Consider the following 15,315-nt stretch of genomic DNA (forward strand, 5'->3'; position numbering starts at 1 on the left):
AACATTCCTTTTCAATGTAAAAAAATTCTTTAAAAAAATATTTTATTTATTTATTTGACAGAGAGAGAGAGAGAGACAGCGAGAGAGGGAATACAAGCTTGAGGAGCGGGAGCGGGAGAAGCAGGCTTCCTGCAGAGCAGGGAGCCCCACATAATCCCAGGACCCAGAGATCAGGACCCAAGCTGAAGGTAGACGCTTGATGATTAAGCCATCCAGGCACCCTGTAAAAACAAATTCTTAAAGTCTATTTCAATGGGAACTCACAGGACCAACCTGACAATCAGTTCCATCCACACTGGAAATCCCTGTGTCATGGGGAAGCCTAGACTCCATTGTCCTGAAAGCGGTGTCCCAGACACAGACCAGACTAACACACCAGGTCTGGCTAATCATGAGACAATAAAAAATGTTTTTCTTAACAAATATTCCCTTAAAAGGGAGAAACTTTGTGAAAAAATGTTCTTGTTTTTGTTGTTGCCTTTTATTGGGAGCTGTTTTACTCTAAGCAAAAACAACAATGTATTTATCTTCTGAAGCTTATTTGTGAGCTCATTCTTTCACTCAATTGATCCAAATATTTATTGAGCATTTCTTAGGCACCAGGCACAGCCTCTTCCCCACTCTGAGGTTAGTGTGGATACTAACAGAGGAAATGCTTTATATTCTTGAAGCGCTTATGTGTGTCACCACATAAAGTTCAAAACAGTCACCGATTGTAAAATGCAAGGTACCACTTACATATTTCCATATTTCTCTGCTAATCCAAAAACATACCACAAGAAACTCTAAAATACAGGGGCTCCTGGTGAGCCAAACTCAGTCTTTACGACAGTGAGGGGTATAACTATTATGGACCCAAAATATTCTACTACTATATTTGAAAATGAATATCTTGAGATTATAAAATCATCCAATATGAGTGTAGGGATTTCCTTTGGAGGCCAAGCAGTATTAGAGAAGTGTATTGCCTAATTTGACTATAATTGCTGAGAGCCTGTTGATTAATATATGCTGTGGCCTGTATTACCTCTTTTACTTTAGGCACAAAAGTGCTGCAAAAGGAGATTGGTTTTGTCAGCTACTTATTGGCTAGAGATATACTGCAGTGGCTTAGGAATTTCTTGAAACACTGAGATCACGGACCTCCCTACCTGAAAATTCAGCAGGAAACAAGAAAGTCTGTCCACCATGGAACTATGAGGGTCAAAGCCTATGTTACCATTTGCTTCTTGAACTTAGAGGACTACCACTTCACTCCGGGAATCCTTACTTTACCCAAATAAGAAAAAGGGTAACAGAACCTCTTCTTACACTGTGCGCTGTTGTGCTGTAGAAAGTTTATCCACCCAGGAACAGTCAGGGCAGGAATCTTGAGTGCTGTTGATCACCTATGGAAAATAGTGGCACAAACCAAAACAAAAACAGCATTCAACTGATAATCACCCTGGTGTCAAGAAGATTTTCAATGTTTTTAATCTTTCTTTCTCAAACAGACTTTAAAATAGGAACACGTGACACTATGCATTCTGATCCTGGGCCTATCTTCAGATTCGAACGTTTGTGATTCTGTTACTCTTTCATTCAGAAAAGGTTGGGCAGTTGGCAACTTCTCTGTTTACATTTTTTCAGTTTAACCTATGGCTATTTTGATACACCTATCAAAAGTAACATAAGTTAACAATGTTTGTGTTTCATCTGCAAGTTTTAATAATCTATAAAAAAATTAGAACCAAGGAAAACTCATATTCTTCTATGGGATACTTAAAATTGACAGGTACTTTTAAAATTCAGTTTTCTTTAACTGAATTAGTTAATAAAACATTTCCAGCCATGTTTCTTGATGAGGTTAAGATTCATTTTTAGGTTAATATTCTAAGTCAAGAAAAATTATAGGCCAATTTATAATAGTTCTAATGTCAAATGTAATCATCTTTGCATTTTAGCTGAAATTACTTTAATGTGATACTCCTGATGCCTTTGTAAGAGCTAAGAGACTAGATTTGAATTACTTGTCATGTGTTCACGCAAGTTTGGTAACAATGCTTTTTTTCAATGATGAGGAGCTCATAATGTATGGCTGCCTATTACCCAATCATGCAGTTTATGCATCTTTACACTTGGTTTGCTTATACCCTTCCACCGTGCCTAGAAAAATCTAAGGCAGTTAACCTATTATGTATCTTTTTCAGAGTTGCATTTTTCTTTTTCTCTCCCTAGGTGTGAAGAGTGGTTGGTCAGCAAGTATCTGAATCCCTAGGGGAGGTAAGGAATATTGGACCCTTCACTCTGTCTCAATTCCTCCATTCTCTCTCTGCAACATTTTCCAGATTAGAGATGTCTATAGGTTAATAAATCTCTTTCCTTTTATCCTGAAGCTAATTATTAGTTAACTTTAGTGTCAACTTAACTAACATTTCAGTCACATTATTCGATAAGCGTTTTGAGAGGGAAGAAGGAAGGGAGAAGAAAATGTTAATTTTGAAGTAAGGAGTAGAGCCAGCACCTTCCACGGAGATAGTGTGGCTGTGGGGGTGTAGGGCTCTGGTTTTTCTGAGGGCAGTTGGATAGCACTGGACCCACAGCAGACAGAAGAGAGACTTGAAACAGGAAGGACTGGAGTCTGGCTCATGGCCATGGGGGTTTGCTCTGCAATCATTTTTGTATATGTAGCCACTGGCCCTTGTGCTTTATCAGATCTCTTATAGTTTGTTCCTGTTTAATATAGATTTGCTACCCCAGACTAATTCAGGTTCTTCAAGGTCAAACAGCAACTTCTTACATATTTCTTGTCATTACCTTTGAGTGGAACAGGATGTGATGAAAGAGAAAAAGGAAGAAAATCAAGTACTACTCCTCCTTTCTTACAACTTGATTTTTCCTTTCATTGGTTGCCTCTGAGCTATTCCCCACTGCTCTCCCCTGGCCTACTTTAATACCTCCCTCCTCCCTCTTTCTTTTTTTTTCTTTTTAAAGATTTTATTTATTTATTTGACAGACAGATCACAAGTAGGCAGAGAGGCAGGCAGAGAGAAAGGAAGGGAAGCAGGCTCCCTGCTGAGCAGAGAGCCCGATGTGGGGCTCGATCCCAGGACCCTGGGATCATGACCTGAGCCGAAGGCAGCGGCTTTAACCCACTGAGCCACCCAGGCGCCCCCCTCCCTCTTTCTTAAGTAACTTTCATATTACTCTTTTGTACTTAGGGTCCTCCCACCACAGAAATCCTTAAGCCATTCCAAAATATGGGCTTGTATATACACCTTCTAGTTGGGATCTACCATTAACAGATATAAATAGACCTCTGAGTTTGCTGAGAAGCTTTCCTGTGGCAATCATGATTGGTTGCCACACAGACCTAACTATAATAAATACTCAAACATAGTGTAAATGGCCTTGAATGAAAAAAAAAAAAAAAACTACCTTCTCATCTGTTTCAAATCTTCCTTTTATCTAAATTTTATGTTTCAAATCATATTGTTTCTCACACTGTACTCACATGATCTGTCATTAATGGTGTGGTGTCCACAGAACACATGTTATTTGGTATTTCACTTTTGATGAACAAAAATATGAAAGCACTGTAAAGAAAATAAATTTTAGTGATGTTTATCATAACCCTGGTTCATATCAAGCTGCCTGCATTTTATGAGAAAACACAGCTTAAATCCAGTCCTAATGCTCGGATGATTACTGCCATGCTGCTGCTTCTCCAGGGGTCCTGCCGTTTCTCTAGGATGCCATTCTCTTTGACATCTCCTGTGTCCTGAAATGCAATGAGTTAGAAGCCTAACTCATGAAATTTCCCCTCAAATCAGATCTTTCTCTTGATTTTCTTGTTTCAGTCTATAGCTGCATCTTTCTTTTATTCTTGCTTATCTCTGGAATCACATGGTTAAAAAAAGATACAAGTGAAAACCACCTGTTATACTGACAAAACCCTAGACGTTTAACAACATCCTTGATGGACAAACTTCAGCAGACAGGTACCACGGGTGTGAGCAGAGAATGCACAGCCCCCATGGAAGAGATGCCGTGGCCACTACACCCACACTCAGATGAGGCAGTCTTCATGGTCACACAACAGAATGCTTCATAGATATAAAAAAAGAAATGAGGACACCCTCTGTGCTCTGATATGGAAAGATCTCCAGAGTATAATTTAAGAGATGAAAACACATGCATAAGCCTAATGACTTCCCCCCTTTGACATTGTTGCATACTGCATTTTCTATTCATGTCCAGTATCTTTGTAACAAATGCTTCGCTTACCATTATTGACTTCTGAACCATGCAAATAGGTTAAAATGTGTTAAAATATTAAATTAACTTAAGGAAATTAACAACTCTGGTATACTTTTGACATTCCTTTTTTAAAATATGTTTGCATGGGGGCACCTGGATGGCTCAGTGGGTTAAAGCCTCTGCCTTCAGCTCAGGTCATGATCCCAGTGTCCTGGGATCGAGCCCCGCATCGGGCTCTCTGCTTAGCAGGGAGCCTGCTTCCTCCTCTTTCTCTGCCTACTTGTGATCCCTGTCTGTCAAATAAATAAATAAAATCTTAAAAAATATGTTTGCATGGTTCAAAAGTTAAAGATATAAGAGGAGTTTTCAAAGTACAGAGGAGGCTGAAATAGTGTAGGTAGCAAAGGACAGACAAGTGCTGATAATGTGTGATTTTTTTTTTTTAAGATTTTATTTATTTATTTGACAGAGATCACAAGCAGGCAGCTCGGCAGGCAGAGAGAGACAGGGAGAAGCAAGCCTCCTGCTGAGCAGAGAGCCCGATGTGGGGCTCGATCCCAGGACCCTGAGATCATGACCTGAGCCAAAGGCAGAGGCTTTAACCCACTGAGCCACCCAGGTGCCCCTGTGTGATTTTTTTTAATACGAATTTAAAATTTCTTAGTTCAGCCTCTTACTTGCTTTCAAAAATTGAATGGTTCCATATTCCCTTCTATAGCAAATGTAACTGTCCTTTTTGAGTTTTATTACTCTCTGCATTATGTTCCCCATAACCTACTCCACATAATTCTCCACAGCGACTTTCGTCTCTGACCTGTCCCTGCTCCAACCTCTCCGCCACCCCCATCTTCCACAACCACCTGCTCTTGCTTGTTTATCTTTCTTAGTTGAACACAGCACACACTCTCCTCTTATCCACACTAAAGAAGAACTGAAGGTTGAATGTGACAAGAATCCTCCCTCTTCCCAGGTTGGTCCTCACTGACTCTTCCTCTTCTCTGAATTCCCACAATACTAAGAATAGTCATCACATAATCCAGACCATTTACCACAAGTCCTTGTGAGCTTTTTTCTCTACAGATTTTCTATATCAATGGAAGATAAGATCTCCTTCAAGGTCCTCAAAGCGCTTGACACTCACTAAGAATGAATGCATGAAACCTAATTAAACGTGTGTATCTTAGTTAAATGTGTGCTTACATATCTGCTAATTTGCAAAGCTATTATTAGACATCTCAATTGCATTTTCTTCTCAAAATTATCATGAAAACCCTCAACTTTGTATAGATGAGTATGTTTTCCTAATGACAATATAAGACGGTATATTAGAAATACTTGAACGGTACCAAGGAGAAAGTCTTTGAGTGTTTCTTCAAACAACTATATGACCTCCCACAAATCACTTAGGCTCTCTAAGTCTCAACTTTTTCCATCTAAAGAAGTGGGGATGGGCCAATTTTACTGAAATGTGATGAGAATTAAATAACAATGCATGCAAAATGCTTAGCGTACTTTTGGGAACATGGTAAAATCTCAAAATATGTTAGGAAATAAAGGGAATATTGGATGGGAGGGGGGTTTTGAGCATGAGAAAAAAAAAAAAAATCAGGACCAAGAATTCAGTGGTTTTGAGCTCGTGTGACTAGTGTTTGTCACAAAATAGGTAAGTCAGATCAGTTAGGTCAAGAGGGGGTGCAGGGCACTAAGTTAGGACCAGGTAATGAAATTTATCTTATGCATACGAACATAAAACCAAATAGATCACAAGGCCTTTTGGGCTACAGACTTACAGAACTTGGTACAGTGTCTAAGACACAAAGATATATGATAAAGTCTGTGAATATTGTCAAAAGCATGGACAATTAAAAAAAATCAATGTGGGGCACCTGGGAGGCTCAGTGGGTTAAGCCGCTGCCTTCGGCTCAGGTCATGATCCCAGGTCCTGGGTTCGAGCCCCACATCGGGCTTTCTGCTCAGCAGGGAGCCTGCTTCCTCCTCTCTCTCTGCCTGCCTTTCTGCTTACTTGTGATTTCTCTCTGTCAAATAAATAAATAAAATCTTTAAAAAAAAAATCAATGTTATACATAAGAGTGCTTCTCTACATTTTTGATCTTTCCAGTTTCCCTAGATTTGTACCTCTATACATCTTACTATTAATAGAACTTGTTTGTATGTGTTTACCCTGACAATTTAACAAGTCTTTATTGAGCATCTTTTAAGTTTCAGGCACTGTGTGGCAAAGTCTAATGGTGATGGTGGGAGAATGGTATTTTAAGAAAATAACAGACTTCATCCTTCAAAGGATCTCACAGTTCAAGGATAAAGGAATTGTAAGAATAATACAAAACAGACCCTTCTATAATAAGAGTTCAAGATGCAATGGAAGTTTAGGAGCAACTCACTCTAATTAGGAAGAAGGGAAATAAAGAAAATAACACAAGAAAACAACCCAAGAAATCTCAACTGATATTTACAGGAGGCCAAGGAAGCTGAGGAAAGTGTGTTTGGGCTGGGGGAAGTGTCTGGGGTATGGTGTGATAAATAATCTGGGTCAGGAATTGATAATACAGGGAGAAGGCTAATCTAGGAAGGGTTGAATCTGTGATGGTGAAGACATACCAGACTAAGGAGACAGATTTATTCTGAATCCAATGGGAGTCTTCCAAGGTTCTTAATTAGAAGAGTGATGATTGATACAAGATACAAGAAAGTTACACTGGCAATAGAAAAAAATGGAACTAGGTAAAGTAGATGTGAGTTTGTTTTTAATTATCTAATTTCTATTAACTTTTGAAGGTTTACAGTAGTTAAAGTATTTTTGATTCTATGTATGTAGGTTAAAAAAATAATTTTCTTTCATAAAATAGAGGAACAACCAATTTTACCACCAAGTAAAAGTTACAACTGGAATTCTTTTCTAAATTAGTCCAAAGTGGCATTTTAGGAACTTAGTTCTAGGCTGCTACAGTGACGCCATGACAAACCAAAGTGCAGGGTTGGGTCTGGTTTTGTTTTGGTTTTCTTCTCAATATCCAATGCTCATGGATTAAGTTCTGGAACTATTCGAGTTGTAAGGCAGAGATCTGCACCCCTGCGACCCAGGAATAAACCCCATTTGATTGTGGTGAATAATTTAATAATTATTAATTAATAAATAAAAATAAATAATAAAGTAATAATTTAATGTACTCTTGAATTCAATTTGCTAGTATTTTATTAAGAATGTTGCATCTAGGGGCGCCTGGGTGGCTCAGTGGGTTAAAGCCTCTGCCTTCGGCTCAGGTCATGATCCCAGGGTCCTGGGATCGAGTCCCGCATCGGGCTCTCTGCTCAGCAGGGAGCCTTGCTTCCTCCTCTCTCTGCCTGCCTCTCTGCCTGCCTCTCTGCCTACCTGTGATCTTTCTCTGTCAAATAACTAAATAAAATCTTAAAAAAAAAGAAAAAGAATGTTGCATCTATGTTCATTAGATATATTGGCTTCTTGTTCTCCTTTTCAGTGGGGTCTTTGCCTGGTTTTGGAATTAAGGTAATGCTGGCTTTGTAGAGTGAGTTTGTAAGTTTTCTTTCCATTTCTGTTTTTTGGAACAGTTTGAGAAGAATAGGTATTAACTCTTCTTTAAATGTATGGTAGAATTCTCCAGGGAAGCCATCTGGCCCAGGGCTTTTATTTGTTGGGAGATTTTTGATTACTGATTCAATTTCTTTGCAGGTTATGAGTCTGTTCAAATTTTCTGTTTCTATCTGTTTCAGTTTTGGCAGTTTGTATGTTTCTAGGAATTTGTCCATTTCTTCCAGGTTGCCCAGTTTGTTGCTGTATACATTTTCATAATATTCTCTTATATAATTGAACTGTTTGGATTCCACCACAGGTATGCTCCTTGGGTTGGATGCTGGAGGGTGAGGCACGTTTTGCCAGACCCATGTCGACTACCCAGTAGTCATCAAGGTCAAAAAATTCATCATCTCCTCCTTGGTATTCCATTCTCTGGAAATCTACTTGGTACTGCAAGATAACCTCCAATTCTACCAAATCCTTTCACAAACTGAGATCCTTCTTGTGACTCTGTGACAATCCAACACAGCACCAAATTTTTTATAGTTGTTAACAAACCATTCCAGCAGGGGTGTGCTCTCAATCAGCTCATGTTCTTGTCCTGTCTCTTTGTCTGTGAAATGAGATTTATCCTTCTCTTGTTCTGGAGTTAGATAATTTTTTCCTCTTTGTGTTTTGGCAATGAAGACTATATCTCATTATATCCAGACTTTCATAGACTATCAGAATCTCTACAACTTCCATTTCTAAAGCTTTTAGTGTATCTTGAACTCCAAAACAGTACTTGCCTGTGTCCTGGCTGATTTCATCAAAATCTTCTCTTGAATGAATTTCACGTTGGAGAGGGCTTCAGTAGATAATAGCTTGGTTGAATCTATTTTCACAACCATAGGAAATATCAACTAATTTTAAAACTTTTGATTGCAACCTCTGATCAAACATATCAGATTGATTTAGTTCAGTTTTAAAGTCAGCTGATTCAGCTAAAACCAGACCAGCCACATTCACTTTGTCCCCAGAAATAAGCAGCTGAACAGCAGTCTCAGCTACTTTCCGAACATAGCTACGTCACTTTTCCACTCTTAAAAGAGCAAAACACAAGGCTGATTGACTTCCTCTACCATGTTTCTTTGGGAGATCCACAGTGAATTTGTGCACGACTTCTCTTGTGTTTCCTTGTAGTGTGCCAAAAAGTGCACCACTACCATCTATTACAATGAAGCCAAATTTGCTGTCATCCAAAAGGAGCACTGTGAGAACCTCTGAATGGAATTTGTTGTCACACAAATACAATGATGTGTTAATTGGTTTGAAAGGTTCAAAGTCAATGCTGACTTTCTTTTCCTCTCCTTCTGTTACAATTGTACCCCAGTAAACAACCAGGCCATTTGGAGGTACTTTGTTTAAAGCTTGTGTCTCTGTTGTACAGATGTAATGGCTCTCAGAACTAAAAGGCATTTTACTTGGGACTTAATGTTAGATGCAGTTCCAAACTCATCTGCTAACATTTTTGCAGCTGGTGGAATCTGGTCTTTGCGAGGAATGATCAATGATATCATGCTTGTGTCATTGCTGTGGGCCGCCTCCAAGCTCCTGATGAGCTTCTTGATCTTCCAGGCCTCCATGTTCCTGTTGGCAGCACTGAGGTCATCTGCCATCTCTCCTCCCTAAGGACCTAAGCCTAGGCAGCAGGGGCTGCTACTCCCTGGCCATGGCTCTGAGTTTTGTTTTGTTTTTTTTTTTAAAGATTTTTATTTATTTATTTGAGAGAAAAAGAACAAGCAAGCAGGGTGAGAGGCAGAGAGGGAGGGAGAGAGAGAATCCCAAGCAGACTCCAAGCTGAGTGTAGAGCCTGACTAGGGGCTCCATCTCATGACCCTGAGATCATGACCCTGATATCATGATCTGAGCCAATACGAAGAGTCAGACGCTTAACCAACTGAGCCCCTCAAGGGCCCCTAGATGTGAGATTTTTACAATCATATACAGGTGAATTTATATTAAGGAACTGGGGGAAAGGAGAGAAAGAACCTGTGAAACATTAGGGAAAAAATGTTTACAGGATTAGATATAGGATGGGATATGAAAGGGGAAAAAAACTCAAGATGACTAGGGTTTTGAATTTGAATAACTATGGCTATTACATTCTATGAGACAGGGAACACAGGAAGAAGAACCAGTTGACAGGGAAGGGGAGAACAAGAAAAGTAATTCTGACTGGGAAATAATGAAGGTAGAGAGAAAAGAACTAACAGCTAGTGTCTGTAGGACTGCTGACCACGTCCTGACCCCGCAGGGTTCTCTCTTCCACTGGTTATCTCACCTCAGGCTGGGGAGGAGGTGCCTGGGGGCATCTCGGTAGAGATGTGGAGTTTGACCCTAGTTAGATATAAGGACTGTGGCTCTGAAGAAAGGTAAGGGCTGGAAACAAAAACTGGTTTCCTTACATACAACTCTCCAGGAACAGCAAGTTGAGAAAGAAATAGGGAGCAGACTCAAGGATAATCCAAAGCACTTTTTTTTTTTTTTAATTGGCAAAGAAATTGGCTTTTTAATGAACTCTGACTCCTGGATTTTCATTTAAGTTTGTTTTAGAAAACACTGTTCTTGGTGTCTGCTTCACACCCACTCTTATATATTCTCTCCTGAACCATGGTGCCTAGAAAGCTGAAAAGCATGTCTTCCCAAACTCTATTAGCAGCTAAGTTTTGCCAACAGGAGGCATAAGAACAGGCTTAAAAGTTGGGAGAGGCTGTTTTGTTTTGATGGCGGCTCCGGTAGTTTCAGCAGTGGTGGTAACTCAGGGCAGAGGCAGCTGGGCTGGCTGGAGTGTGGGCTCCAGGGCTTTGGGCAGAGCGCCCTTCCTCCTTTTGCACCACTGGGCCTTATTGCAATTTTGTGAAAATTTTCCTGTATGAAATGCTTTGCTGTTTAAAATACCTGGAGTTGGGGTGCCTGGGTGGTTCAGTCGGTTAAGTATCCGACTCTTGATTATGGCTCAGGTCATGATCTCAGGGTCATGAGACTGAGCCCCTCATGGGGCTCCATGCTAGGCGTAGAGCCTGCTTAAGATTCTCTCTCCCTCTGCCAACCCCCTTCCCGAATAAAATAAAATAAAATAAAATAAAATAAAATAAAATAAAATACCTAGAGTGATTTTAGTTGTAGAAACTGAGTGATACCACATATAGGAAAAATGTAAGGCTAGAAACAATCTATCTCACCTATCCTTTTAAAAAGAAGAGCAATAGGAGGTGACTAAACAAATATGACCATATTCTAAGTTTCCTTATACAGGCCATGAAACTCCAAGCTTATTCAATGAATGCCTTTTGAACTAACTGATTTAATGGAGTTAAAATAATGAAACAAAAGCTTCCAGAGGTCCTCTTGGTAAAGAAACCCAGAAGGGAGTTGGAATGCCCTACAGGAAGAGATAATCACATTTCTGTGGCACAGACTAAGCTCCAAACCAAACTGCATGATCTCCAAGTGCACCGACAGCTTACTACAGAGCTGAATAACACCCCCCCCAGGGGAAACCAGTAATTGAACATGAACTAGCTATTGATACAAATAATGATTATTATAGTACAAATTACCCAAATTTTAGAGTGTTAGCCATCTACCTAGCAATATACAAAGTACTTAGCATATTTCTTTTCATTTCATCTTCAAAATATTTTATAAGGCTGACACAATTATTTCCCTCACTTTAGCCCCAGATGAAGAAATCAAGACTTGGAGAAATTAAGTGATTTGCCCAAGGGCATACAGATAGAAGTGGGTAGAACATGAATAATTTGCCATTTTAGAGAATGGACACTTTCTAAAGAAAGAAGAAATATGGAGAAAAACAATGCCTGACAGACTGAATAATTTGGCCTTAAATTACTATTAAGTCAAAACTAGGGCATGCTACATTACAATTTTGGGGTGTAAATAAATTGTTTTTGGGAGAGCTATTCAAAGCTAGGATGCTCTGTGAATTGTACAAAATACAGAAAATTGCCTCTAACCAAAAATGTCAGGAATCTGCTTTTTTAGAATAACCTATGTTATTTCTTCTCCAATTGGCCTGGAACCACTCTCTTAGGCAACATTTCAATGACAAAGAGATTGTTCCTGAATGTGGCAGGGGAAAAGCCATCATTGCAGGAGGAAGAGAAATAGAGTGTTCTTTCCCTGAAGAATAAAAAAGTACTAAAATCTTTCCAGGCACGGCTATCCATTATGTGAAGCACTGAGGGAATATAAATGGAGACTAGAAAGGAAAGGGGACTGAATTTAAGGTGACCTAATTCCTGCTGGAGTTTTATTGATTGAACACTGACCTATAGAGATTTAAAGTCATTTTCTTTTCTTTCTTTTTTTTTTTAAGATTTTATTTATTTATTTGACAGAGAGAGATCACAGTAGACAGAGGCAGGCAGAGAAAGAGAGAGGGAAGCAGGCTCCCCGCTGAGCAGAGAGCCCCATGCGGGACTTGATCCCAGAACCCTGAGATCATGACCTGAGCCGAAGGCAGCGGCTTAACCCACTGAGCCACCCAGGCGCTAAAGTCATTTTCATCTTTATTCACATAGTGCATATGACTAGACACAGATACATCCCAAAACACATATTTAAATGAATACATGTTTTCATATGTGAGAGAGTAGTTATCTGACTGGGATGAGCAGAGATGAAGTGACAGCAGGTGGGGGTGGGGTGGGGGGTGAGGGGTGAGCAAAGAGGAAGTGAGTAATGAGAGAAGATAAGAGGAGAGAATCAAGGACTACTCCAGGGGCACTGGGGAGCCAGCATAACATTTATTTATAGAGTATAGTTGAGTTTGCAAAATAATGTGCCTTTTGATTCTAATTTAGGACCTATGTACTAAGATTTTTCTAAAGATCACAGATAAATGCAAATGAGCTTCAAAACAGCTCAATGATTTTCCGGGGTCTCAGAGCTTTTGAGAACTAAAGCTGGGGCTTGGGACTTGGGACCCCAGAGCTGACACTTTTGTCCTTGAAAGCCAAATCTGTGAATATAAATGAAGAATCAGAGGGCAAATCATCGCACTTTTATGAAATGCAGGTTTAAAAAAAATGTAAACACATTGGGATCTCTGAAAGGCATTCTAAACTTTTAGAAGAAGAGTTAAGTCCAAAACGACTGTGTACCTCACTACTGATAATCCAGCTCCGACGTAATTTAGCACCGGTTTTGATACTTCTTCTGCATCCATTCCAAACCAGCCAAACCTGGAATTGAGAAAGCTGCATCAGCATAGCTATTTTTGAAAATGTGTTCATCACAGTGTTCAAGAGCATGAACTCAGGGTCAGATCCCTGGATTCAAATCCTACATCCCTCTCTTACTAACTGTGACTTGAACAACTCTTTGCCGTGCTTCAATTCCTCATGTTTAAAATGGGATACCTATAAGGTAGGTATAATTGTCATATATATCCATTCCTTCTTATAAAGATATCTAAAATGAGTTAGTATACATAAAAGTTCTTGTGAGTGTCCTTTCTTATTAAGATTAAGGAAGAAGAAAAACAAAATACATTAGTGGCTCAGTGAATCCTAATTAATTGGCTGCAATTTTGTACAGTGTTTATTGAGACAGACGTTTAAGTAACTGCTTGGTTAAAGATCACAACATTTTGGCATCACCTTTTTTTTTTTTTTCATGCCTTGACATCAACTGTAGCATTTGTTACTAACAATTACTGTTAGTACTGTTGCCCATTCAGGGCAAGAATGAAAGAGGCAAGTAGAAGAAGCAAAAGAAAATACACCTGTGAGAAGCTGGTGAAAGAACGGGGAAAGGACAGAACAGATTGGAAGTTAATTTGTTTTATTATTACTGAGGTTGATGCTTTGAGAGGGAAGAGGAGCCCCAAAATTAAGGTAAGAGTGACACCCTCCTTTGTATTCCTTTTCTCAAACTCCACTTGAGTGTTAATTTGAATACCGAACAAGGGCAGCACAATCAAATAGAAGTTTCTATGATAATGGGGGGGGGTCTTCTACAGGTGCACAGTGTAACAGGGTAGTTTCTGGCCATCTGTGGCTATTGAACACTTGATCTATGAGCAGTGCAGCGTGGAACTGAATATTTAATTTTATCAAATTTTAATTTATGGTGACCCTGCTGGACCCCTCCAGAGCTGGGGCTGGCAGGGGCCAGAGAGTAAATATTTTAGGCTTTGTGGGCCAGATGATCTCTTGCAATTACTCAGCTCTGCCACTCTAGCTTAAAAGCAGCCAGAGACAATATGTAATGGATGGGTTTGGTTGTGTTCCAGAAAACTTTATTTACAAAAGTGGCTGGGAAGGTGGGCCATGGTTTTTTGACCATGGCCCAGGATCCATAAGGAATATGTGCTTTAGAACTAGAAGACCTGGGTTTGAAGCCTAGCTTATTCATTCCGTGACATTCAGCAAGTTACTCAGTCTCCTTGTCTCTCAGCTCTAAGGCAGTGCTTTACCTCATGTTTGTGAAAGTGAGAGGAGAATGATGCATATAACATGTCCAAGAAATTGTCACACAATAAAAAAGGGAAATGCACATCAGTTTCCCTCCTTTCTTCCTTCTTCTGGTCTGAGGAGTTAATTTTTTACTGTATCTTAACCAAATATTTAGATGGGATATTAGAATTTCAGGCAAATAATAATTAAAAGTAGCATATTTCATGTGTATGTCTTACCAGCTATAATCTCTGTAAGGGTAAAAACCAGGTTATTCCTCTCAGCTAGCCCAATCCCTAGGACTTGCCTTACATCAGTGTAGAGAATCTTAGTTGAAATTACTTTGTGTTACCTTGAGCTTGCCCAGCCAGTTAAGGTATTAAATGATCCCCAGATTAAGATTCCAAGGCCTAAACCAATGGTTTTGATAATTGGGACAACAGCAATGTTCCCTGGAGATATAACATACAGAAAAAAATATGTTATTTCTAATACAAAAATAAATTTATAAATTGAATTAATTTTTTTTAAATTGAATTAATTTTTAAAAAAAGATTTATTAATTTATTTGACAGAGGGAAAGATCACAAGTAGGCAGAGAGGCAGGCAGCGGGAGAGGGGGAAGCAAGCTCCCTGCTGAACAGAGAGGTTATATCCCAGAACCCGGAGAACATGACCTGAGCCGAAGGCACTGAGCCACCCAGGTGCCCCAAATTGAATTAATTTTTAACTTCAGATGAAGTTTATGGGATTTGGACAAATTTAGGAAAGCACAAGCACAATTCCTCAGTTTTTAAATTAAGTAACTACACTTTTGGGCATTAAACTCAGGTTGATGATTGCTAAAAGAACTAGGCATAAAACAAAATCCTACAAAGAAAAATGATGAATTAGCTCTTTGCCTAATTGCACCAGCACTCTTTATCCTTAACGTAGGTCTCTATTCTATAACTTCTTGTAGAAACTGTCAATGATAAAATCAGTGGTGACTATCCTCTTAGACTTGAACCAGAGCCAAAGACCAGAAGTCTTTGGCCCAATATGGCCCCAGACTATGCT

The 15,315-nt window shown here is 39.4% G+C and overlaps 1 protein-coding gene and 1 pseudogene across 5 annotated transcripts in view; both read right to left on the reverse strand.

Annotated features, from left to right (window-relative positions):
- TMEM144 (transmembrane protein 144) overlaps window positions 1-15,315 on the reverse strand; it is a 71,266-nt gene that overhangs the window by 47,743 nt on the left and 8,208 nt on the right. For all 5 annotated transcript variants that reach the window (XR_007125152.1, XR_007125153.1, XR_007125154.1 and 2 more), the window contains exons 4-7: window positions 14,609-14,708; window positions 12,961-13,041; window positions 3,494-3,575; window positions 1,312-1,388 (exon numbers count right to left, since the gene is read on the reverse strand). Coding sequence is in view for 2 of the 5 variants with exons in the window: in XM_047717808.1 (XP_047573764.1) it covers window positions 1,312-1,388; window positions 3,494-3,575; window positions 12,961-13,041; window positions 14,609-14,708 (340 nt within the window). In the remaining 3 variants the exon portion in view is untranslated. The remainder of the gene's footprint in view (window positions 1-1,311; window positions 1,389-3,493; window positions 3,576-12,960; window positions 13,042-14,608; window positions 14,709-15,315) is intronic.
- On the reverse strand, window positions 8,098-9,453 carry LOC125093100 (eukaryotic peptide chain release factor subunit 1-like; annotated as a pseudogene).

Source organism: Lutra lutra, chromosome 2 (assembly GCF_902655055.1).
Source record: "Lutra lutra chromosome 2, mLutLut1.2, whole genome shotgun sequence".
Taxonomy (NCBI): Eukaryota; Metazoa; Chordata; class Mammalia; order Carnivora; family Mustelidae; genus Lutra; species Lutra lutra.